This window comes from Mobula birostris, chromosome 15, assembly GCF_030028105.1.
Source record: "Mobula birostris isolate sMobBir1 chromosome 15, sMobBir1.hap1, whole genome shotgun sequence".
Taxonomy (NCBI): domain Eukaryota; kingdom Metazoa; phylum Chordata; class Chondrichthyes; order Myliobatiformes; family Myliobatidae; genus Mobula; species Mobula birostris.
In genome coordinates, this window is record NC_092384.1 from 79,254,902 (window position 1) to 79,279,383 (window position 24,482).

At 43.1% G+C, this 24,482-nt stretch overlaps 1 protein-coding gene across 1 annotated transcript in view; it reads right to left on the bottom strand.

The window, feature by feature from the left end:
- The window catches only part of dync1li2 (dynein, cytoplasmic 1, light intermediate chain 2), a 132,380-nt gene that overhangs the window by 3,143 nt on the left and 104,755 nt on the right, over positions 1-24,482 (bottom strand). Inside the window, exon 12 of the mRNA XM_072279977.1 lies at positions 12,970-13,089. Within this exon, the coding sequence (XP_072136078.1) occupies positions 12,970-13,089 (120 nt within the window). The remainder of the gene's footprint in view (positions 1-12,969; positions 13,090-24,482) is intronic.

The following is a 24,482-nucleotide window of genomic DNA, read 5'->3' on the forward strand; positions in this document are numbered from 1 at the left end:
TGAACTGTTACTTTACCTAGTCCCATTGATCCACACCTGTAGCATAGCCCTCCATATCCCTCTCATCCACGTACAGTTCATATCCAAACTTCTCTTAATTAAGAATAAGTGTTCAAGATCCTGAGAGCTATTTGGAAACAACTACAATAAAATGCTGGGCTTCTACATACTCTATAATGTTAAAGGTACAACATTATTCAAAGGCAGACAATTTTCCCATACAAGTCCAGCAAAACTTGAAAGAGGTATAGAATATGACTAGAGATATAGATGGAATGGACAACCAACACCTTCATCCCTGGTCAGCAATGTCCAGTGTGAGAGGGCATCATTTTAAGGTGATTGGAGGGAAGTATAGGGGGCATGTCAGAGCCAAGTTTTTTTTTAAAGGTAGAGATTGATGGGTGTGTGGAATGCACTGGCAGGGTGGTGGTAGGGGCAGATACGTTAGGGGCATTTAAGAAACTCATAGATAGGCATATGGATGAAAGGAAATACAGAACTATGTGGGAGGGAAGGGTTGGAGCAGGTGAAAAGGTCAGCACAACTCTGTGGGCAGAAAAGGCATATACTGTACTTTATAAAATTGCTGCCACATTAGCTAAACCATCACTGATAAGATGTGGGGTGATGATGTTTGCATCAAAGCCCATGGTAAAAGGCAACAAATTTAGCGAGAGGGCAAAAGAAACTTCTTGAGCTGAGGTGGTGGAAATAGCAGGTAGCCACTTAAGACCGGAAAGTGCATAGGATGCTATGACAACATAGCAATCAGCGTGACGCTACTATAGCTCAGGGTGTTGAAGTTTGGAGTGCAATTCTGGCACCTTCTGTAAGAAAGCTTGTACATTCTTCCCATGTGCGCATGGGTTTCCTCCGACCCTCCAAAGTCATACCAGTTACTAGGTTCATTGTAAACTGTCCTGTGATTTGGTTGGCATTAAATTGGTGGTTTGCTGGGCAGTGCAGCTCAGTGGGTTGGAAGGGCCTGTTCGCCACTGTATCTCTAAATAAACAAACAAACAAGACAGCACAGGAACAGGCCTTTGCCGTCCATGTGAAATTTGTTAACAGCAGTTCAATGCAATACATAAGAGAAAAAATAAAAATAATAACAATAAGTAAATCAATTACAGTATGCATATATTAAATAGATTTAAAAAATGTGCAAAAACAGAAACACTGTATATTAAAACAGGTCCCTTTCACCTATTTTTCATCCTCTTCATGATCATGTGCCTATCTGAGAGGCTCTTTCTCCTGTTGCCTTCATCGCTCTGAGCAATCATTCCAGGCACCCTAGCAAAAGAAAGTGGCTGCAGAGGGGCAAATGTGCGTAGGGTGTTCTCTCCCAGCCCTACTAGCCACCCCTAACTCCATGTAGGCAGTGAGCATCCACTTGAAAGTTGCCTCTCACAAATTTCTATGGAGAGCATTGGAACTGGTTGCATAACCGTCTGGTCTGGAGCAGCCACTGCGTAGGATCGGAAAAAGCTGCAGGAAGTTGTAAACTCAGCCAGTTCCACCATGGGCACTGGCCACCCCAGCACTAAGGATATCTTCAAAATGCGAAAAGGTGACATCCATCACATGCTACCTCAAGGTGGTGGTACAGGAGCCTGAAGACACACACCGAACATTTCGGAATCAGGTTTATTATCACTGGCATGTGATGTGAAATTTGTTAACTTAGCAGCAGCAGTTCAATGCAATACATAACATAGAAGAAAAAAAATAAATCAATTACAGTATACATATATTGAATAGATTAAAAAACAAGCAACAAAAATACTGTATATTAAAAAAAAGTGAGGTAGTGTCCAAAAATTCAATGTTCATTTAGGAATCGGATGGCAGAGGGGAAGAAGCTGTTCTTGAATCGCTGAGTGTGTGCCTTCAGGCTCCTGTACTTGAAATCAGGAACAGCTTCTTCCCCTCTGCCTTCCGATTTCTGAATGGACAATGAACCCATGTGGACTATTCTCAGTTTCGTTTTGCTCTTTTTACACTACTTAATACTTTTTAGAAGTATATATTTCTTCTTGTAATTTAGTTTTTAAATTATGCATTGCAATGTACAGCTGCCACAAAACAACAAATTTCATAACGTATAGCACTGATAGCAAACCTGTTTCTGAATCATGATCTATGTAGTGAAGGTGCTTCCACACGCTGCTCAGTTTCAATAATGAATTACATGAAATATTTTGACCATAACACATAGAAGCAGAATTAGGCCATTCAGCCCATCAAACTGCTCTATCATGGCTGATTTACTTTCCCTCTTAACCCCATTCTCTTACTTTCCCCCATAACCTTTGACACCCTGACTAATCATGAACCCATCAACCTCCGCTTTAAATATTCTCAATCACATGACTTCACAGCTGTCCATGGCAATTAATTCCACAGACTCGCCACCCTCTGCTAAAGAAATTCCTCCTCATCTCTGTTCTGAAGGGAGCACAGGGCTAGATTGATCCTGGAGTAAGTGAAAAGGTCATAACAACATTGTGGGCCAAAGGGCTTGTTCTGTGCTGTACTGTTCTATGCTTTGTCCTGAGGCTGTGCCCTTTGGTCCTAGATTCACCCACTATAGGACACATCCTCTCCATGTCCACACTATCTAGGCCTTTTAACATACAATAGTTTTCAAAGAGATCTCCCTCTCATTCTTCTAAACTTCAGCGAGTGTAAGCCCAAAGCCATGAAATGCTCCTCACACGTTAACCCTTTCAATCATCCCCATAAAGGTGCTCTAGACCCTTTCCAAGCCGAATGGCAGAATCAGAATCAGGTTTATTATCACTGGCATGTGACGTGAAATTTGTTAAATTAGCAGCAGCAGTCCAATGCAATACATAATCTAGCAGAGAGAGAAAATAATAATAAATAAAATTAAAAAAAAAATAATAAAGTAAATCAATTATGTATATTGAATAGATTTTAAAAATGTGCAAAAACAGAAATACTGTACATTAAAAAAAAAGTGAGGTAGTGTCCAAAGATTCAATGTCCATTTAGGAATCGATGGCAGAGAGGAAGAAGCTGTTCCTGAATCGCTGAGTGTGTGCCTTCAGGCTTCTGTATCTCCTACCTGATGGTAACAGTGAGAAAAGGGCATGCCCTGGGTGCTGGAGGTCCTTAATAATGGACGCTGCCTTTCTGAGATACTGCTCCCTAAAGATGTCCTGGGTACTTTGTAGCCCAGTACCCAAGATGGAGCTGACTAGATTTACAACCTTCTTTCAGTCCTGTGCAGTAGCCCCTCCATACCAGACAGTGATGCAGCCTGACAGAATGGTCTGCATGGTACATCTATAGGTTTTTTGTTGACATGCCAAATCTCTTCAAACTCCTAATAAAGTGCAGCAGCTGTCTTGCCTTCTTTATAACTACATCGATATGTTGGGACCAGATTAGTTCCTCAGAGATCTTGACACCCAGGAACTTGAAACTGCTCACCCTCTCCACTTCTGATCCCTCTATGAGGATTGGTTTGTGTTCCTTCGTCTTACCCTTCCTGAAGTCCACAATCAGCTCTTTTGTCTTACTGACGTTGAGTGCCAGGTTGTTGCTGTGACACACCACTTCACCAGTTGGCATATCTCACTCCTGTACACCCTCTCGTCACCACCTGAGATTCTACCAGCAATGGCTGTATTGTCAGCAAATTTACAGATGGCTTTTGAGCTATGCCTAGCCACACAGTCATGTGTATATAGAGAATAGAGCAGTGGGCTAAGCACACACCCCTGAGGTGTGCCAGTGTTAGTTGTCAGTAAGGAGGATATAAAATCACTAATCCACACAAACTGTGGTCATCCAGTTAGGAAGTCAAGGATACAATTGTATACTTATACTTTATTGTCACCAAACAATTGGTACTAGAACGTACAATCATCACAGCGATATTTGATTCTGCGCTTCACACTCCCTGGATTACAAATTGCTGGATTAATATTAAAGATATTAAAAAGTTAAAATTAGTAAATATTAAAAATGTAAATTATAAACCATAAATAGAAAATAGAAAAATGGGAAATAAGATAGTGCAAAAAAACCGAGAGACAGGTCCGGATATTTGGAGGGTACGGCCCAGATCTGGGCAAGGGTCTATTCAGCAGTCTTATCACAGTTGGAAAGAAGCTGTTCCCAAATCTGGCCGTACGAGTCTTCAAGCTCCTGAACCTTCTCCCGGAGGGAAGAGGGACAAAAAGTCTGTTGGCTGGGCGGGTCGTGTCCTAGATTATCCTGGCAGCACTGCTCCGTCAGTGTGCGGTGTAAGGTGAGTCCACAGATGGAAGATTGCAGAGGGAGGTACAGAGGCCCAGGTTCTGCAACTTCTCAATCAGGATTGTGGGAATGATGGTATTAAATGCTGAGCTATAGTCGATGAACAGCATCCTGACGTGGGTGTTTGTGTTATCCAGGTGGTCTAAAGCTGTGTGGAGACCCATTGAGATTGCGTCTGCCATTGACCTATTGTGGTGATAGGCAAATTGCAATGGGTCCAGGTCCTTGCTGAGGCAGGAGTTCAGTCTAGTCGTGACCAACCTCTCAGAGCATTTCATCACTGTAGATGTGAGTGCTACCGGGCAATAGTCATTAAGGCAGCTCACAATATTCTTCTTAGGCACTGGTATAGTTGTTGCCTTTTTGAAGCAAGTGGGAACTTCTGCCCATCGCAGTGCAAGGTTGAAAATGTCCTTGAATACTCCCGCCAGTTGGTTGGCACAGGTTTTCAGAGCCTTACCAGGTATTCCGTCTGGATCTTCCACCTTGCAAGGGTTCACTCTCTTTAAAGACAGCCTAACATTGACCTCTGAGACAGAGATCACAGGGTCAACAGGTGCAGCAGGGATCTTCACAGCTGTAGTTGTGTTCTCCCTTTCAAAGCGGGCATAGAAGGCGTTGAGTTCATCTGGTAGTGAAGCATCACTGCCATTCATACTGTTGGGTTTCGCTTTATAGGAAGTAACATCTTGCAGACCCTGCCAGAGTTGCCATGCATCTGATGTCGCCTCCAATCTCATTTGAAATTGTCTCTTCGCCCTTGAAATAGCCCTCCGCAAATCATACCTGGTTTTCTGGTACAGGCCTGGCTTGCCAGACTTGAATGCCACAGATCTAACCTTCAGCAGACGACGTACCTCCTGGTTCATCCACGGCTTTTGGTTTGGGAATGTACAGTAAGTCTTTGTGGGCACACACTTATCCACACAGGTTTTAATGAAGTCGGTAACAACTGCACCATACTCATCCAGGTTCGAAGATGAATGCCTGAATACAGTCCAGTCCACCAATTCAAAGCAGTCCTGTAGGTGCTCCTGTTCTTCCCTTGTCCATATCTTCTTGGTCCTCACTGCTGGTGCTGCAGTCTTCAGTCTCTGCCTGTACTCAGGGAGTAGAAGTACAGCCAGGTGATCAGACTTCCCGAAGTGAGGGTGTGCAATAGCATGGTAGGCATTCTTGATGGTGGTGTAGCAATGGTCCAGTGTGTTGTTTCCTCTGGTATTGCAAGTGATCTGTTGATGATAGTTGCTGAGTGATTTTTCCAGACTGGCCTGGTTAAAATCTCCCAAAACGATGGTGAAGGCGTTTAGGGTGCGCTGTTTCATGTACATTGATCCCATTACTCAGATCATCTAAAGCCTGCTTGACATTGGCCTGAGCTGGCATGTAAACTGCTACCAGAATGACCCCAGAGAACTCCCGTGGTAGGTAAAGACTTTACTGCTAGATATTTCAGGTCTGGTGAGCAGAATTGGGACAGCACTGATATATTTGTGCACCAAGAGTTGATCATGAGGCATACTCCTTCACCTCTGCTTCGAGAGACTCTATAGAATTATCCTGACGGTGTACAGTAAACCCGTTGATCTGGATCGCTGCATGCAGTACAGGAGGGGTTATCCAGGATTCCATGAAACAAAGGACACATGTGGTCCTAATGTCCCTCTGATTCAGCCCCTTGGCTCTGAGATCATCGATTTTATTCACCAGAAACTGCACATTCGCCAGCCAGGTAGTCAGTATAGGGAGTTTAAAACTACGCTTCTTTAAACGCACTTGTAATCCTGATCTATGCCCGCGCTTCCTCTGAGGTGAACTCTGTGGGCACTTCTGACCACAAATGGTATTGTTTCTGTCGGTTTCAGCAGCAATAGTTCGTTTAAGCACATTAAGACATCTTTGTTGACTGTACTGACCTTGGAAGCAGTTGTGCTTTTTAGCTGTATCAGGCTGAAATGGGAATATTTAATCGTATTCATTGAGAATACTGCTGGTATTCGAGTTGCGCCTAGATGCCCCGGAAGTAAAGGAGAGGGAGTGACAATATTTCCCTCCGATAGGTGGGATGATGATGTTTGCATCAAAGCCCAACATAAAAAAAACAAGAGATTTAGCAAGAGGGCAGTTTGGGATTTGTGAGTTTTCTTCCTTTTTTATGAGGGGGGTGAATGTCTTTTCTTTCAATGACTTCCATGATTTTTCTGTATTTCCTGGTTATTTGGAGAAGACGAATCTCAGAGTTGTATTCTGCCGACATACTTTGTTAATAAAATGAACCTTTTTTTCTAGACGCCCTATAATTTTGTATACCTCTATCAAATCTCCCCTCATTCTCCTATGCTCCAGGGAATAAAGTTTTACCCCTTGTAGGTGAGGGAGTTGTGGATATGAAGCTACTTGATCCCTTGGGCATCACGGTCAGGCTGAATGACACTGGAATTTCCTGTGCTTGAGTTTGCACTGAAGGAAGCAGTTAACCATTGATACTCATGAAGAAAGCTATACTCAAATGTGATGAAGAATTTGCAGCTGAGTGCAGCAAACAAAAAGACATTTTTAAGCTAGTACAGTCATCCAAGGTATAGAAGTAAGCAATTTAAAAGTTGCAGGATACACAGAATGTACTGTGAAAGTTAAAGCACAACAGAAGGGCCGACAGTAGCTCCGTGTCCCAGTGCTACTTGAGTGCTTGTTGACTCGTCTCCACAGCTGTACCAGACAGGAAACAGAGGGAGCTTTCTCATTTTTCAAACTGCTCTTCTACACTTCCCAGTCACCAACTGTATAACAGCTGCTGAAAGTTAGCAGGTTCTTCTTAACTGCACCACTGAAGAAAATGAAGAAGCTTCCTTTGGATTCCTACCAGTTGAGAAGCATTCTTTTTCTTCTCTATTTCCCGCCCCCCCCCCCCCCCAAGGAGTGGAGGACCCATCCAGCCTGACTTACCAGGCTTGCCTTTATTTTTTTTAAAAATTTAGTTAGAGATAAAGCACGATAACAGGGTCTACTGGTCTAACAAGCCCACACCACCCATTTATACCCATTTGACATATTAACCCAATCCTTTGGAATGTGGGAGGAAACTGGAGCACTCAGAGGAATCCCATGTGGTAACGGGGAGAACATACAAACTCCTTACAGTGGCGGAAATGGACCCTGATTGCTAGTGCTGTAATTGGCTTCCGCTACCGTTTAACTATAAAAGCAATAGACTGGGTTGGAGGAAATGACTGCAGTCAATTCCTCAGTGGCGGTAAGCAACGTGTACAGGCAAATATTACAGCTCTTAAAGCTGCAAGAAAACGTACCAGAATTACAGAGATTCTGCAGATGCTGGAAATCCGAGCAACACAAACAAAATACTGGAGGAACTCAGCAGGTCAGGCAGTTTCTATAGAAATAAACAAACAGTCAACATTTTCGGGCTGAGACCCTTCTTCAGGACTGGAAAGCACTGGGGTGGGACAGGGAGAGCGGGTGGGCAGGCCAGCATGTCTCAGAAATTAGTCTCTGCAGAAAACAGAAGGGGTTGGGGGTATTGGGGGTTGAAATAAGAGAGGGGATGATGTGTCTGGTGGTGGGATAGTGTTGGGAAACATGATATTTTATGACTATACTGGTAACATTTCCTTATTAAAAATGTATTGTTCCTCTTTAAAACTGTTCTGAATATGCGCTGTACCTTGGGTGTGGCATAAAGAAAACAGCCTCTCTGATTGTAGAATGGCCAAGACATAGCTTCCTGGTGTCGTTGGGAGTGAAAATGAAACTGCATCTTCACCAAGACTATATGGTGATCATTTCAATCAATAAAAGTGGCACAGTAGTGTTCCACTTTACCGCGTTTGTGAACACGGTTCAATTCCTACTGCTATCTGTAAGGACTTTGCACGTTTTCACCGTGACCGCATGGGTTTCCTCTCATGTTCCACTGATGTATGGGTTAGGGTTAGTAAGTTGTGGCCATGCTATCTTGGCACCGAAGCATGACGACACTTGTGGGCTGCTCTCAGAGCATCTTCAGCTGTTGGTTCTTGGTGCAAATGCTGTGCGTGTTTCACTGCAAGTTTCAATGTACGCGTGACAAATAAAGATAATCTCTTTATCATATGCATCTTCAGCAGGGAGATTAGCAAGGACAAAATCAAGTGGCTTTATCCCTTGTGCTGCTTTAGTTCTGCCCCAGAGTCAGTTTATTCCTTCAGGACTCAGCCACCCTGGTTCCCGCCAGTGCAATGAACCCATTCTGGTCAGTGGGTATCCCAGCCTTTCTGCCCAGATGGCACTTTACTTCCCTCAGCTTTTCAGCCAAGTGTTATTCAACACGGAGGAGCATCAATTGAAGTTCAAGGACAACATGAGGCTTTCCTGTCAGAGATGAATGAAGACCAGCGAAGATGAGGACTGGTGGCCCATGAGGTCAGCAGCTCCTTGTATGAGATGGCCGGTGATACTCTAGCTACGCAAGTTGGCCAGTCCAAGAGTTAGAAGGCTAGAGTTTGGGATCCCATCATTGTCAAGTTTAGGGTCAATACCAAAGATCAAAACCCAAAGGTCAATTATAAGTCTGGAAGTCAAGACCCAATGGGTGAAGAGCTCAGAAGTAGCCTGTCCTGGGGTTGGAAGGGTGCGTGTCTGTGTGTGTGCCTGTGTCTTCGTGGCACTGGAATACACTGTGACACTTGCCCAAAGCACAACCTTACACTGTATTGGTTGTTGATGCAAATGACGCTGTACATTTCAATGTACAGGTGACAAATAAATTCATCTGAATGTGAGACTTCATGGCATCCAAGGATTCCCAGGGCCACTCCCAGCCTCTCCAGTGTGCCCAGTTCTCATGCTTCAGTGCGACACTGGCAGCAAGGTATGATTCTGTGACAAATGTCAAATTAAATGCTGTCTCTTTGAAGAGAAATCCATCAGTCCCACTGGCCCCCCTTCTTCCCTTGTACCCACACAACCAATATGCTCTCACGATTCAATGCCTCCTCTACCTGCAGCTGACCCAGTGCGAGATGAGGAACTGCTGCATACTTGTTCTCACAGACAACATCCCTCGCACCATCAATCTTCAAGCCAGGCCACTCATGGGCTTGTGCTAATATAATTCTGGTAATTGTATGTGCTGTGTGTGACAATATAACCATATACAATTACAGCACGGAAACAGGTCATCTCAGCCCCTCTAGTCCATGCCAAACGCTTACTCTCACCTAGTCCCACCTACCTGCACTCAGCCCATAACCCTCCATTCCTTTCCTGTCCATATGCCTACCCAATTTTTTTTAAAATGACAAAATCGAACCTGCCTGAACCACTTCTACTGGAAGCTCGTTCCACACAGCTACCACTCTCTGAGTAAAGAAGTTCCCCCTCATGTTACCCCTAAACTTTTGCCCTTTAACTCTCAACTCGTGTCCTCTTGTTTGAATCTCCCCCACTCTCAATAGAAAAAGCCTATCCACGTCAACTCTATCTATCCCCCTCATAATTTTAAATACCTCTATTAAGTCCCCCCTCAGCCTTCTACGCGCCAAAGAATAAAGACCTAACTTGTTCAACCTTTCTCTGTAACTTGGGTGCTGAAACCCAGGTAACATTCTAGTAAATCTTCTCTGTACTCTATTTTGTTGACATCTTTCCTATAATTCAGTAACCAGAACTGTACACAATACTCCAAATTTGGCGTTACCAATGCTGTGTGCGACTGTAAGTACAGTGTTTGGCAGATTCCTGGAACAATGCTACTTTGTTTAGTTGTGTACATGTGTATGGTTGAATGACAATTAAAGTTGAACTTTATTTTGCCATTAACCTGCACTCTGAAGGAATTTGGTGGCCAATTAACCCACCGGTACATCTTTGGGATGAAGCTGGAACACCTGGAAGAAACTCAAGTGTTGTGGAGAGTATATGATAAACCTGTCAGTACCAAAGGTCAGGAGCTGTGAGATAGGAGCACTAACCACTGCACCAATAAGCTACTTGAACAATTGATTTCCTGATGTAGAATCCAGACATGTGCTAGAGAACACAAGAGATTCTGCAGATGCTGGAAATCCAGAGCAGCAGCACACAAAGTGCTGGAGGAACTCAGCGCATCAGGCAGCATCTTATGGGTGGAAATAAACTGTTGATGATTTGGACCGGGACCCTTCATCAAGACTGTAAAGGAAGGGGGGCAGAACCAGAATAAGAGGATGGGGAGAGGGGAAAGCGTACAAGCTGGCAGGTGGTAGGACAGACTGGGGATACCCTTTCCCCACCTGGTCTCACCTACCATCTGCCAGCATGCACTCCCCCCCATCCCCTCCTATTCTCTTATTTTGGCTTCTGCCCCTTTTCTAGTCTTGATGAAGGGCCTCAGTCTAAAATGTCAATGGTTCATTTCACTCCATAGAGGCTGCCTTACCTGCCAAGTTCCTCCAGCGTTTGAGTGACTACTAGAGAACATAACGTATCCAAATCTGTGTATGAACAGTGGATTTGAGTGGCCCACTAGGGCACTTAACAATTAAGCTAACTGTTGTGACCCGGAGTCAAATATAGGACAGATCCGGTATAGACAGATTTGTTCCTTGGAGGGTTCCATGGTTAACTTAGTCTAAATCCTGCATTTCATCACCTAAATTTTAGTTCCCAGGGCAGTGATGGGATCTCACCCAGGCCACTGGATTTACTAGTTCAGTTATTTAAGCACTGAGGCACCACTTGCAGTGTCCATAAATCTACTGTGCAAACGATGGATAAGTTGATGTATAAAATGTCCGTGCAGTGCCTCGTGACCACCCAGTAGTTAGCTGCGCACTGAATTGCCTTTTTATTTTTCAAACAGCCTTAAGATATAGTCTCTCTACTCTTAAGAATTTCAGGAATTTCCAGCCAACTCCATTGGGATTTGTCTGGTTACAGATCTGGACCTTGGGAAGTCCTTAGCACACAGCTCCCAATGATTGAGTTTGCTCCAATTTTCCCCATCAATACACACAAAAAAATGTAAATTTGGAAATAACATATTCCCAAAGCCCTCTGGACAATTACAGCTGGATTACATCCCAGATGCTTCCATTCAGTTCCTTGCCCTCAGCTGCAGCAGCGTTGCAGTTTAAACTCTCTGATGCCTGGTCGGATGACTAAAGCTCCAAAAGCATTTTTACATAGCAGGCCTTTTCTGTGGTTAGCAGTCTAATACAGAAAGCTCAGTCTGGGGGAAAACAGAGGGCACGTGGGAACACACTCCGCACTGAGTGATACAGAGATTGTGGAAGCACACTTGATTTGTGTAACAACATACTGGACTGAAGGACAATTAGTTCACACATTTAATAAGGTTGGGTGCCAACTCCTCCTCTCCAGTAGATTACCAGAGTCAACCCACATCCCACTTCAAATTTCCAGTTGATAATGGAACTGTTAAACATTACAATAACTTTAACTTGCTCCCATTTCCCCCAAAGGCTAAACACTAATTGGATAAACAGATGTTGGAAATTGAGAGAAACACACGCAAAATGCTGGAAGAACCCAGCAGGTCAGGCAGCATCTATAGAGGGGAAAGAACAGTGGGTGTTTTCAAGCTGAGACCTTTGGGTCTCAGTTCCATGGTCAGTAATGTATCTTCAGCGCGTGCCAAGTGGTCATTATTTTAAAGATCTGATGTTAAGTGGCTGTCCATGGGGAAAAGATCATTTCCCACATGTTCTTTTGCTTCCTGTATATGAAATATCAAAAGGAATTGCTTTGTGTACAACCCATAGCAATTCCTGTACAATGATCATCTTGTAGAACTTGAGGGCTGCTGCTCTGGGAACAACAAAACCCTGATCAAAAGCCCTTATTTATCAGCCACCTTATTGTTGATCAATAATTCTCAGTTATCAACCATTTGAGTTGCCCCTATTTACCACTTCAAACTCTCCCCAGCTGTACTGATAGATTGTTCCCACAAGAGTGAAGGCAAATGCCCCTCTCCTTTATGGAAGGTCTGGATCGAGCGGATGTGGAGAGGATGTTTCCTCCGGGACCAGAGAGCACAGCTTCAGAATAGAACGGTGTCCATTTAAAACAGAGATGAGGAGGAATTTCTTTAGCCAGAGGTGAATCTGTGGAATTCAATGCCACATACGACTATGGAGGCTAAGTCATAGGGTATATTTAAAGCAGACGTTGACATGTTTTTGATTAATAAGGGCATCAAAGGTTACTGGGAGAAGGCAGGAAACTAAGGCTGCGAGGGTAAAAAAAAATGTATGTTAATATGAGGGGACACCATTTTAAGGCAACTTGAGCAAAGCAAAGGGAGGGGGTGTGTCAGAGGAAAGGTTTTTTTTATTACACTGATAGTATAGGTGCATCTGCCAAGAGTGGTTGTGGAGGCAGATGCATTAGAGACATTTAAGAGAATCTTAGGCACATGGATGAAAGAAAAATAGAAAACAACAGGGGAAGTAAAGGATTACATTGATCCTAGGATACAAAGTCAGTAAAACATCGTGGGCTGAAAGACATGTATAGTTCCATATTCTGAATCAGCCATGTTCTGAATGTTGAAGCCGACTCGATGGGCTGAATGGCCTAATTGTGTTCTCATGCCTCATGGTCTTTGCAGTGATGTTGTAACCGAAGGCACCGTCTTCAGCCCGAAGCCTCCAAGAGGTGCCAAGGCCTTACCTGACTTCTTGGCTGTGCTCTGTACGCCTCCAGCTCCAGGACTGCCAGGGGAACCAGTCTTTTTACTCAATAAGCTATTAAAGAAGTTGGCCAGCACTCCTTCGTTCGCAGCAGCAGGACCTGGAATCAGAAGAAACAACTCAATGTTTAGAGCTGAACTCACACCTTATACACTGAGGAGGCGCGCCACAGGAAATGACAGTTTGTCCCATGAAAGCAGTTTGGCAGGAAAGATAAATGGACATGCATTACTATTGTGTGGTTTGTGTTCCTCTCCAAACCAGCTCCTTTACACTCACTGATGTCCGATCACAGACGCTCTCACACTGATAAAGTACGGTCACAGAAACAGAGGGAAAAAACACACTAAAGCAAAGCAGCTTGGTCACTGATTTACATAATGTTGCTGGGATGGAGGACCTGAGTTACAAGGAAAGATTGAATAGTTCAGTAATTTACTCCCTAGAATGTAGATTGAGGGGAGGTTTGATAGAGGAATACAAGATTATGAGGGGTATATAGTGGATAGGGTAAATGCAGGCAGGCTTTCTCCACCAAGGGTGGCTGAGACTACAACTAGAGGTCATGGGTTAAGGGTGAAAGGTGAAATACCTCAGAGGAAGATGAGGGGAAGCTTCTTCACTCAGAGGGTGGTGAGTGTGGAACAAACCGCCACAGTGCAAGCGCTATACACGATTTTGATTTCAACGTTCAAGAGGCGTTTGGATGGGTAATGTATGGAGGGCAATACTCCAGATGCGGGGACTGGGCAGTTTAAATGGTTCAGCACGGACTGGATAGGCCAAAGGGCCTGTTTCTGTACTATAGTGTTCTGTGTCTATGATTATTTGCAGTTTTGTGTTTTAGTGTAATATAGGAAACACAGCAGCCAATTTGTACAGATAAAGCTCATTCAATAAAATCACCAACAATTTACATATTTTTAAAGATACCAGGAGCCTCATCTCACCACCAAGTATGAGATTTGCAGTCATAGAGCAATGCAGAGTAGAAACATGACCTTCGGCCCATCTAGTCTGTGCTGAACTCTTATTCTGCCTTTTCCAATCAACCTGCACCTTGTCTGGAGTCCTCCATACCCCTCCCAACCATGTACTTATCCAAACTTCTCTTGAACATTGACAGGGGGAAAGCAGAAGAAATTTGAGACTGGTCTCAAGCCTCTGAAAAAGATGTAACTTCCACACCCAGGCATCACTGGCTCCTAACCACACAAAATGGAGATGTGGCATTCAGAACATCACCAGGAACAGAATGTCAGCAGTTCAAGTCCACTGTAAACTCCAGCTCCCCATCTGTCTGCCCTATCAGGCAGCTCCTATCCCACTGGCTTCAGTGACATTAAGGCTCAAAGAACCAAGGTGGAAACAAGTCACCCTCCATCCTGAGGGACTACACAAGACAAAGAAATTCTCCGTCGCCATTGCTGTAGGTAGAGGAATTGAAAATGGTCAGAGGGGCTCTGCACTGTCCTCCTTTGCATCTTTAACAGTCTGGCATACATTACACTTATTCACTTTCAAAGATGCTAAACACTTTAATATTCCCTCACTTACCCAAGCCAATAATCACAGATTTCCTCCTTATCTACAATATCAAAATTACTCCTTTTGTAAAAACAAAGTATTCACTAAGAACCTCGCCACATTTGCAGACCTAGATTACTGTTTAGTTCCTTAATAGACCTTATGCTTTCCATAGTTACTCTCCTGCTCTGTATACAAATATCTTTGGACCTTCAATTTTCTTTGCAAATGTATTCATCCTAGGGCAAGACAGTAGCATATTGGCTAGCATGTCTCTTTAGTGATTAGCATTCGATTCCTGTCTGTAAGGGGCTTGTACGTTGTCCCCGGTGACTGTGTGAGCTTCCTCCCATATTCCAAAGATGCACAGATTAGGGTTATTATGTTGTGCGCAAGCTATGTTGGCATTGGAAGCATGGCGACACTTGTGGGCTGCTACCAGCACAATCTTTATTGATTTGATAACAACATAAACAACACATTTCAATGTTCCGATGTACACGTGACAAAGTTAATCTCTTTAATCTACATTCTAAATTTTCTGCCATATTATGCCGTACATTTTTATTGCAAACATTTAAACAAATTTTAAAAAAAACTATATCCTCTCTGGACATTCAGGAGCTCAAGAGGGCCACTCAGCACTTTTTTTTGGGGAACATCTTTACCCTGGCTCGCTTGAATGTCCCCCTTAAATGCCTCTCATTGTTTTGTGCACTGATTTTTCTTCCAATCCACTTTTTATTAAATCACTTCTCCTTCTGGTAAAGTTGGCCTTTTTCCAAGTTAGGATCTTTGACTCCTATTTTGAATCTATTTCCATAACTATGGGAACCCAATAGGATTATGTTCACTGCAACAGAAGTGCTCTCTCACTGATATCCACAGCCAACTTCAATCCCTGAACTAAATCCACGACCACTCCAATCCCCCTAACGTCAAGCTCGGCTAAAAAATTCTTCTGACTGCAATTTGGAAGTTTGAATCCTCTATGTCTTTATGTCCAATATAATATTTTCAGGAGAATTTCCCCACTAATGCTGACCTATTTCCCCCATTTGTCAAAACTGTGCCTAAAAGTTTGCTCTGTCAGTTTGTGGTAGTGCGGTATCATAGTGGTTAGCATAACACTTTACAATGCCTGCTATAAGATCAGAGTTCGATTCCTGCTGCTGTCTTTAAGGAATTTGTATGTTCTCCTCATGTCTGCATGGGCTTTCTCTGGGTGCTCCAGGTTCCTCCCACATTCCAAAGTTGTAGAGGTTAAGGTTAACAAATTGTGGGCATGCTATATTGGTGTCAGTAGCTTGTGACACCTGTGGACTGCCCCAGAATATCCTTGGACAGTGATAGTCATTAGAGTAAATGATGCATTTCACTGTTTTGATGTACATGTGAATGAATCTAATTAAGCTAATCTGATCAGTCACAAGAGGTGATTTACCAGCCAGAACTGAAGAATGGGTGAGCAAAGTTTGTAGGGTGGGGCGCATTCTGCTGATGCTTACTGAATCTCCCAAAAAACTTCTATGGATGCGTGAAGATAGAACACAGAAATCTACAGCACATTACAGGCCCTTCAGCCCACAGTGTTGTGTTGATCATGTAACTTACTCTAGAAACTTCCTAGAATTTCCCTACTGCATAGCCCTCCTTGGATCCCATGCCCTATTTTCTGAATGAGCCTGGCATGGGGAACCCATCAAATGCCTTACTGAAATCCAGATACGCCACCTTCATCAATGTGTTTTGTTACATCCTCAAAGAATTCAATCAGGCTCGTAAGGCACGACATGCCCTTGACAAAACCATACTGTATCTCGACAAAACCATACTGACCATCCCTAATCAGATTATGTCTCTCCAAATGCTCATAAATCCTGCCTCTCAGGATCTTCTCCAACAACTTGCCCACCACTGAAGTTAGACTCAATGGTTTATAATTTCCTGGGTTATCTCTACTTCCATTCTTGAACAAGGGAACATTTCCAATCCTTCAATCCTCTGGGTACTTCTCCCATCCTTATCGATGATGCAAAGAACATCGCCAGAGGCCCAACAATCCCCTCCCTTGCTTCCCACGGTAGCCTGGGGTATATCTTATCTGGTTCCAGTGACTTAGCTAACTTAATGCTCTTCTAAATGTCTATATGCTCAAGCATTTCAGTGTGCCGTAAGTCATCCCCACAATTCCCAAGGTCTTTTTCCCTAGTGAATACTGAAGCAAAGTATTCATTAAGTACCTCCACTATCTCCTCCAACTCCAGGCACACGTTTTCACTATCACACCTGATTGGTCCTATTCTCACACAGGTCATCCTCATGCTCTTTATACTTGTAGAATGCCTTGGGGCTTTCCTTAATTCTGCTCACCACGGCCTTCTCATGGCCCCTTCTAGCTCTAATTCCATTCTTAAGGTCCTTCCTGGCAACCTTGAAATTTCTAGAGCTCTAACAGTATCTAGTTTCTTGAAACTTTTGAAGCTTTCTTTTTTTAACTCTAGATTTTCTACATCCTTTGTACACCATGATTCTTTTACCCTAACATCTTTTCCCTGCCCCAATGGAACATACCCATGCAAATGTTCCCTGAACATTTGCCACATTTCTGCCATGCATTTCCCTGGGAACACTTCCCAAATTTATGCTCCCAAGTTTCTGCCTAATAGCATCATATTTCCCCCTACCCCAATTAAATTTTTTCCCAATTTGTCTGCTCCTATCCCGCTCCAGCGCTATGGCAAAGGATAGTTGTGAATCGCTACCTCCAAAATGCTCTCCCACTGAGAGATCTGACACCTGACCAGATTCATTTCCTAACACCAGATCAAGTACAGCCTCTCCTCTAGTTGGCTTATCTACGTACTGGATCAGAAAACAATCTTGAACACACCTAACAAACTCCACCCCATCTAAACCCCTTGCTCAAAGGAGATGCCTGTCAATAGTAGGAAAGTTAAAATTACCCATCACAACAACTCTATTATTATTACACCATTCCAGAATCTGCCTCCCTATCTGCTCTTTGATATCCCTGTTACTATTGGGGGAGGAGGGTCTATAAAAAACACCCAGTGGAGTTATTGCCCCCTTCCTGTTTCTGACTTCCACCCACACTGGCCCAGAAAACAATCCCTCCCTGACTTCCTCCTTTTCTGCAGACATGACACTGTCCCTGATTAGCAATGCCATGCCCCACCTCTTTTGCTTCGCTCCCTGTTCTTTTTGAAACATCTAAAGCCTGGCTTTAGATATAGTGGAGAGTGTGCAGACCGGCTGCATTACAGTCTGGTATGAGAACACCAATGCCACAGAGCTGAAAATACTACAAAACGGTAGGTGGATCAGCGGTAAAACCCTCTCAACCATTGAACACATCTACATGAAACGTTGCCATAGAAAAATAGCATTGGACTGTTTGAGGTAGTTTATTTTTTGTTCTACCTCCTCTTCTAATATTTGTATATTTATATATCCATGCACTTGTAAATGCTGCTGTGACACTGTAATGTCCTTCGGATCAATAAAATATCTATCTATCCATCAAAAATCCTCACCACACAGGCCATGCTCGTTTCTCACTGCTGCCATCAGAGCCTCAGGACTTGCACCATCAAGTTCATGAACAGTTACTACTCCTCAACCATCAGGCCTTGAACAAAATGGGATAACTACTCTCATTCTATTTCTGATGTTTCTACAACCGATGGTCTCACTTTAAGAACTCTTATTACTTCATGCTTGTTATATATTGCTATTTACTTATATCTGCATTTGGACAGTTTGTTGTTCTCTGATCCTGTCAAGATTTAATAAGTATGCCCAAAGGAAAAAATATCTCAGGGTTGTATGTGCTGACATGTATGTAAAGGTGGCCCCCGTTTTCCGAATGTTCACTTCACAACACCTCGCTGTTATGAAAGACCTACATTAGTTACCTGTTTTCACTAACAGAGGGTGTTTTCACTGTTACGAAAAAAGGCAGCACGCGCCCGAACAACCAAGCTCCTCCCCCGGAACTGCATTCCAGCCGCCATTGCTTAAACATGTGCTTTATCTCGATTTATTTTGTGTATCCGTTAGCAAGATGAGTCCTAAGGTATCGGAAAGGCCTAAAAGAGCTTGTAAGGGTGTTACACTTAATGTAAAACTAGACATAATTAAGCGTTTCGATCGTGGTGAATGAAGTAAGGACATTGTCCGAGCGTTGAACTTGCCTGCGTCCACCATTCGCGCTGTTTATACACAGAGAGAAAGCTGCCGATGTTACTGTTGGTTCTGCTCGTAGCAAAGTGGTCTCTCTTAGTCGGCATCCAATAATGGATAAAATGGAAAGTCTATTGCTTGAGTGGATTGATGGGTGTATAAAGCGTGGTGTTCCATTAAGTTTTCTTATACTTAAGGAGAAATCAGTCAGTCTTTTTAATAAGCTGAAACAGAAAGCACTGGACGATGGTGATGAAAGTGTTGTGAAAGTGGGATTTACAGGTAGTCATGTGTGGTTTGATCAGTTTCTGAGGCGAGGGTAGCTTCATAGTTTAACGTTTACCGGAGAGAGTGCTTCGGCTGATACTGAAGCTGCCAAAAAGTTCCCAGCAGAACTGAAGAAAATAATTACAGAAGGTGGTTATTCGTATAAGTGTTTAACTGTGACAAAGCTGCAATTTATTGGAGTCTTCCCGATTCCGGTAAGTGAAACTACACTGTACATATGTTATTTCTACTTTATATTGGCTTTTTATGTGTTATTTGGTATGATTTGGTAGCTTCATAGCTTAAAGGTTACAGGAGAGAGTGTTTCTGCCTAGAGCACTTCCACCGAGAGTGCTGCCGTGAGATTTCCACTGCGCTAGACAGTGCTGCAGAAAAGTATTTCTACTTTATATAGGCTATGTATTTATCATATCATTTCTGCTTTTACTATAGGTTACTGTTATTTTAGGTTTTATATGTTATTTGGCATGATTTTGTAGGTCATTTTTTGGGTCTGGGAACGCTCAAAATTTTTTCCCATATTAATAATTGGTAATTGCTTATTCACTTTATGACATTCTGGCTTACGAACCGTTTCATAGGAATGCTCTACCTTCGGATAGCGGGGGAAACCTGTACTGCAATAAAAAAAATTTACTTTGAACTTTGTACTTTGATGTAACTTCTTTGACAAACTTCTATAGTGGTAGAGAACATACTGGTTGCATTACAGCCTGGTATGGAAACACCAATGCCCTTGAACGGAAAATCCTACAAAAAGTAGTGGATATGGCCCAGTCCATCACAGGTACAAACCTCTCCACCATTCAGCACATCTACAAAGATTGCTGTCACAGGAAAGCAGCATTCATCATCAAGGACTCCCACCATCCAAGGCCATGCTCTCTTCTCTTTGCTGCCATCAGGAAGGAGGTACAGGAGCCTGAAGACTCACATCACCAGATTCAGGAACAGTTATTACTCCTTAACCATCAGGCTCCTGAACCAGAGGGGATAACTTCACTCACTCCAAAACTGAACTGTTCCCACAACCTAAGGACTCACTCTCAAAGGCTCTTCATCTCACGTTCTCAATATTTATTGCTTATTTATTTATTTCTATTATTCTTTTCTTTTTGTATTTGCACAGTTTTTGTCTTTTACAGAGTGGCTGTTTGTCCATCTTTCTGTGCAGTTTTGCACTGATTCTATTGCTCCTTTTTATTTACTGTGAATGCCTGCAAGAAAATTAATCTCGGGTTTGAATATGGTGACAGGCATGTACTTTGAACACCAGTACTGACTGTTGTTTTTACAGTGAACAGCTGAGAATTCAGGGAAAAACACAGACAGGCTCGATTAAACCTCAGTTTGATCTCACAGACACGACAGTGGTCAGGACTTCTCTGCTCAAGGAATCTTTTCTGGCACTGATTCCTTGCAATGGCAAAACAGATTTTAAAGAATTGTAAACTAATGTGCGAGAAATGAACAAAAGACTGTCTTCTGAAAAAAATACTAATGTGGTTAAAGTTTAAAAAAAAGGTTATTGCCAGTACTGAAATATATAATTCCCAGTCTCCCTTGCTCTGCAGAAGAACGTGTCAAGAGCAAATGTACAATGCAGCTGTCGTGGACAAGACTTAATTTCAGATGTTGCCAGTAAGTGGAAGGAAGTGCAATCAAATGAACTGCAGAATGCTATGATCATCTGCCAATTTAGACACTTTACTCTGAATTTACAGCACAGAAAGATGTCATTCTGATAATCTGGTCTAGAGTGAACTGTGTCTTCTATACATACTAGCTGCTACCCCACCTCTTTCACACCCTACACACACGCACATACTTCGACTTCCCCTTGAAATATTTATTTAATTATTTTATTTGTTGAGATAGTGCAGAACAGGCCCTTCTGACCCACTGAGCCACACTGCCCAGTAACCCACCTATTTAACCCTAGCCTTATCACAGGACAGTTTACAATGCCAAATTAACCTACTAACCATTATGTCTTTGGACTGTCGGAAGAGCACCTGGAGAAAGTCCGCACGGTCATGGGAAGAACTACAAACTCCTTACAGGCAACACTGGAATTGAACTCTAAACTCTTAAGCCTTTCGTGCTAACCATGGCACTCCAATAACCACTCCATTGTGTGAAGAGATTACATCTTCCAAATTTCAAAGTAGTAAGAAAGTGCCAAGTCTCTTCAATAGAGACACTTTGGCATAGTGGCCAGCACAATTGTTGTATGGAGTTTGTATGATTCCCCCCATGACGGTGTGGCTCTCTCCCACATTCTAAAGACCTGCATTCAAGGTTACTAAGTTGTGGGCATGTTATGTTGATATTGGAAGCATGCCGACACTTGTGGGTTGCCCCCAGCACAGCCTCAGACTGTATTGGTTTTTGATGCAAACAATGCATTTCACTGAACATTTCAATGTGCACGTGACAAATAAAAATAGATAATTTTATTCCTTAGAGCATATATGACCAAAAATCAAAAGCAGTGTATATTAGGAAGCACTTCATTTATGACCACCTACCCTTCTCCTCATCTTTACCCAGTTAATTTCAAAGGTCTTCAAAGAATTACCCTCTACCTCCACCACGAACAACTCCAGCCCATTCAGTCACAACCAGAATCAGGTTTACTATCACTGGCATATGTCATGAACTGCATTGTTTTGTGGCAGAAGTACATTGCAATATATAGTAATAAAAACTATAGATAACAATAAGCATATATATTGATGGGAGCAATGAGAAGAGGCATGTCATGTGTGATGGGGGCCTTAATGATGGATGGCACCTGTTTGAAGCATCACTTTTTGAAGGTGTCTTGGAAACTGGGGAGGCTAGTACCCATGATGGAGATGGGTGAGTTTACAACTTTCTGCAGCTTTTTCCAATCCTGTGCAGTGGCCCCTCCATACCATTTCTGGCAATTGTAACTTTCCAGATCTGTTCTCAGTGCTATTAATACTTCTTAAGCACTTTCACTACATCAGGGATGCAGGACTCCTAGATTGTTTAGAGAAGCCCCAGGAATATTCCCCAACACTGAAGGGCAGCTGGTTGCACTTAGGCACTCCAAAATAAGCAAGCAACTCCCCTAACCAGAAGAACAGCAGCACAAATGAAAGCAGATTTTGTATTCACCAAATTGGGAGCACAGCAGCTCCACTCAGTTTACTGTAGTCAATGCCTCGTCCCCTTACATAAGCATGTGGTCCTATACAGCTTTTCATTTAGGTACAACTGCAGGACATCCTAGACTACTTCATAGACAATCCAACACCTTTCTGAAGTTTGTTAAAGGTGTACATAGAACACAAACTTCCACAGACACTACAGTGTTAGCGACTTCACTAATCTGGTTCAATAATACTGGCGACAAGGGTTCAATAATGACTCTGTCCCGGGACGAATCATCTGCTCTTCCCCGATACCACAAGGGTGTTTGTTTGTTTTTACACAGCCACCTGATGGAGCCTAGTTCAACAGAGCGCACCTCAGTTTAACGTTTCCCTGCAATTTCTTGAAATCAGGAGCCCGTAAATCGACTGCAAAGTTCAGAATGCACATGTACCCTACTGCCTTTCCAGTGTGTATGTAGTAAATAGCAATGCAGTGAGTTGAACAACTTCTCAAAAATCATCTGAGACAGAGGCTATCTTCAGGATTTTTAATGAGATCTCTTACTCGTGAAAAGATACTACTGTTTCAAGGGCAAATGAAAAGTGGATGGATATGTGTGTCTCTTCACTGTGTGTTTCAAATCAAATCAAAATTAAACCACACAGGAAGTATTAAAAAAAAACAGAAAGTGATGGTCATACAAAATGAACTGAGCCTCCAGAGGCCAGAACATGTTCACTGGCAGCAAGTTTCAGATAACTGTACTAAAAATACAGGATCTCTCAAAGTTACTGGAGAGCTGCAAAAAAATTAAAAGTAATGATACAGAATAAAGTGCTTGATGTTGTGTAAAAGCTTAGCGAGACTCTACCTAGAGCTGGGGCTCCCAACCTGGGGTCTACAGACTCCTCGGTTAATGTTAAGGATCCATGGCATAAAAAAGGTTGGGAATCCCTGACACAGGGCAATCATGCTTAAAGCATCAAGCTGGAGAACAAGACTTGCATTCCCTTGTTCATGAGAATGTTTCATTACCTGATTAAGTAAAATTATCAGTGTTACAGGGAAACTATTTCCTCCTTTGCAAGAGGGATGAAGGGGCTTGCCCTCTCGTTCAGATGACGAGAAAAGTTCACTGCGAGAGTGAGGACATTCCAGCTGGGAGATTGTGAGGAAAGCCATCTTCACAAGAAGGATGGTAGCAAGTTAAATTTTATTAATGAGTTTTATAGGTTCTTTTACAACATTCTTGTGGAGCCAAGCAAGGTACAATAGAGTTCAGATCAGATTGAAACTCGACAGTGGCAAAGGCAGATTGAATGGTCTCATCGTGAACCTTGTTTGCTTTTGGGACATTGATGGAACTATCATTCCTCTCTGTGCCTTGTGGCACGTTGGGTAGCAATCTTGCTGTTTCTTTAGCATTCTGTTTGTTTTTTATGAGGCAGTTGTTCATCCGACGCTCAACTCAGCACAGATAGGAGCCAGCTGGATTCGATCCTGGGACCACTTGTTTTGAAGTCCGGTGCTGATGCCACTACACCACTGCCAGCACCAATGGAGTTAATGATTCCTTAAGGATATCATAGCCCAGGGCAGGGGGGGGAATAAGCTCCCACTACCTATTAAATGCTCCCAATGACATGTGTCTCAAATAACCTCTGACACCCACGTCCAGCTCCTGCCCTACATGTGCGACTTAGCTACTAAGCCCAGCCGAACAGTTTCTACTGGCAGGAAAAGGGACAAAGGTGGGTTGCTGGTGCATTAAAATTAGTCAGTTTGGGCAGATGGGACTGTCAGCCACAGCTGGCAGCTCATCTAGGAGAAGGAAGACACTGATCTCAAACCTCCACTGCCATGCTGTTATACCTAATCACAGGGAAAGCTTCAGGACATTGAGACAAAATCCGGAGCTGGAGTCCCTAAGGCAGCCCTACACTGAGTTCAACACTGACTGGCAACTCCTGCGATGCCGCTGGTGCCAAGCTGCATTAGTCTCTGCCGTTCCTCTGGATTCATCAGCAGCGTGGAGAAGGGGAGCTGCTGCATGGGCAACAGCAGGTGTATGATAGCTAGGACACAAGATCCATGGTTAAGTTGTTGCCAAGTTTGCAGATGATATGAAGACTGGTGGAGGGGCAGGTAGTGTTGAGGAAACAGGCAGGCTGCAGAAGGACTTAGACAGGTTAGGAGAATGGGCAAGAAAGTGGCAAATGAAATACAATGTTTGAAAATACATGGTCATGCACTTTGGTAGTAGAAATAAATGTGCGGACTATTTTCTAAACCAGGAGAAAATCCAAAAATCTGAGATGCAAACAAACTTGAGAGTCCTTGTGCAGA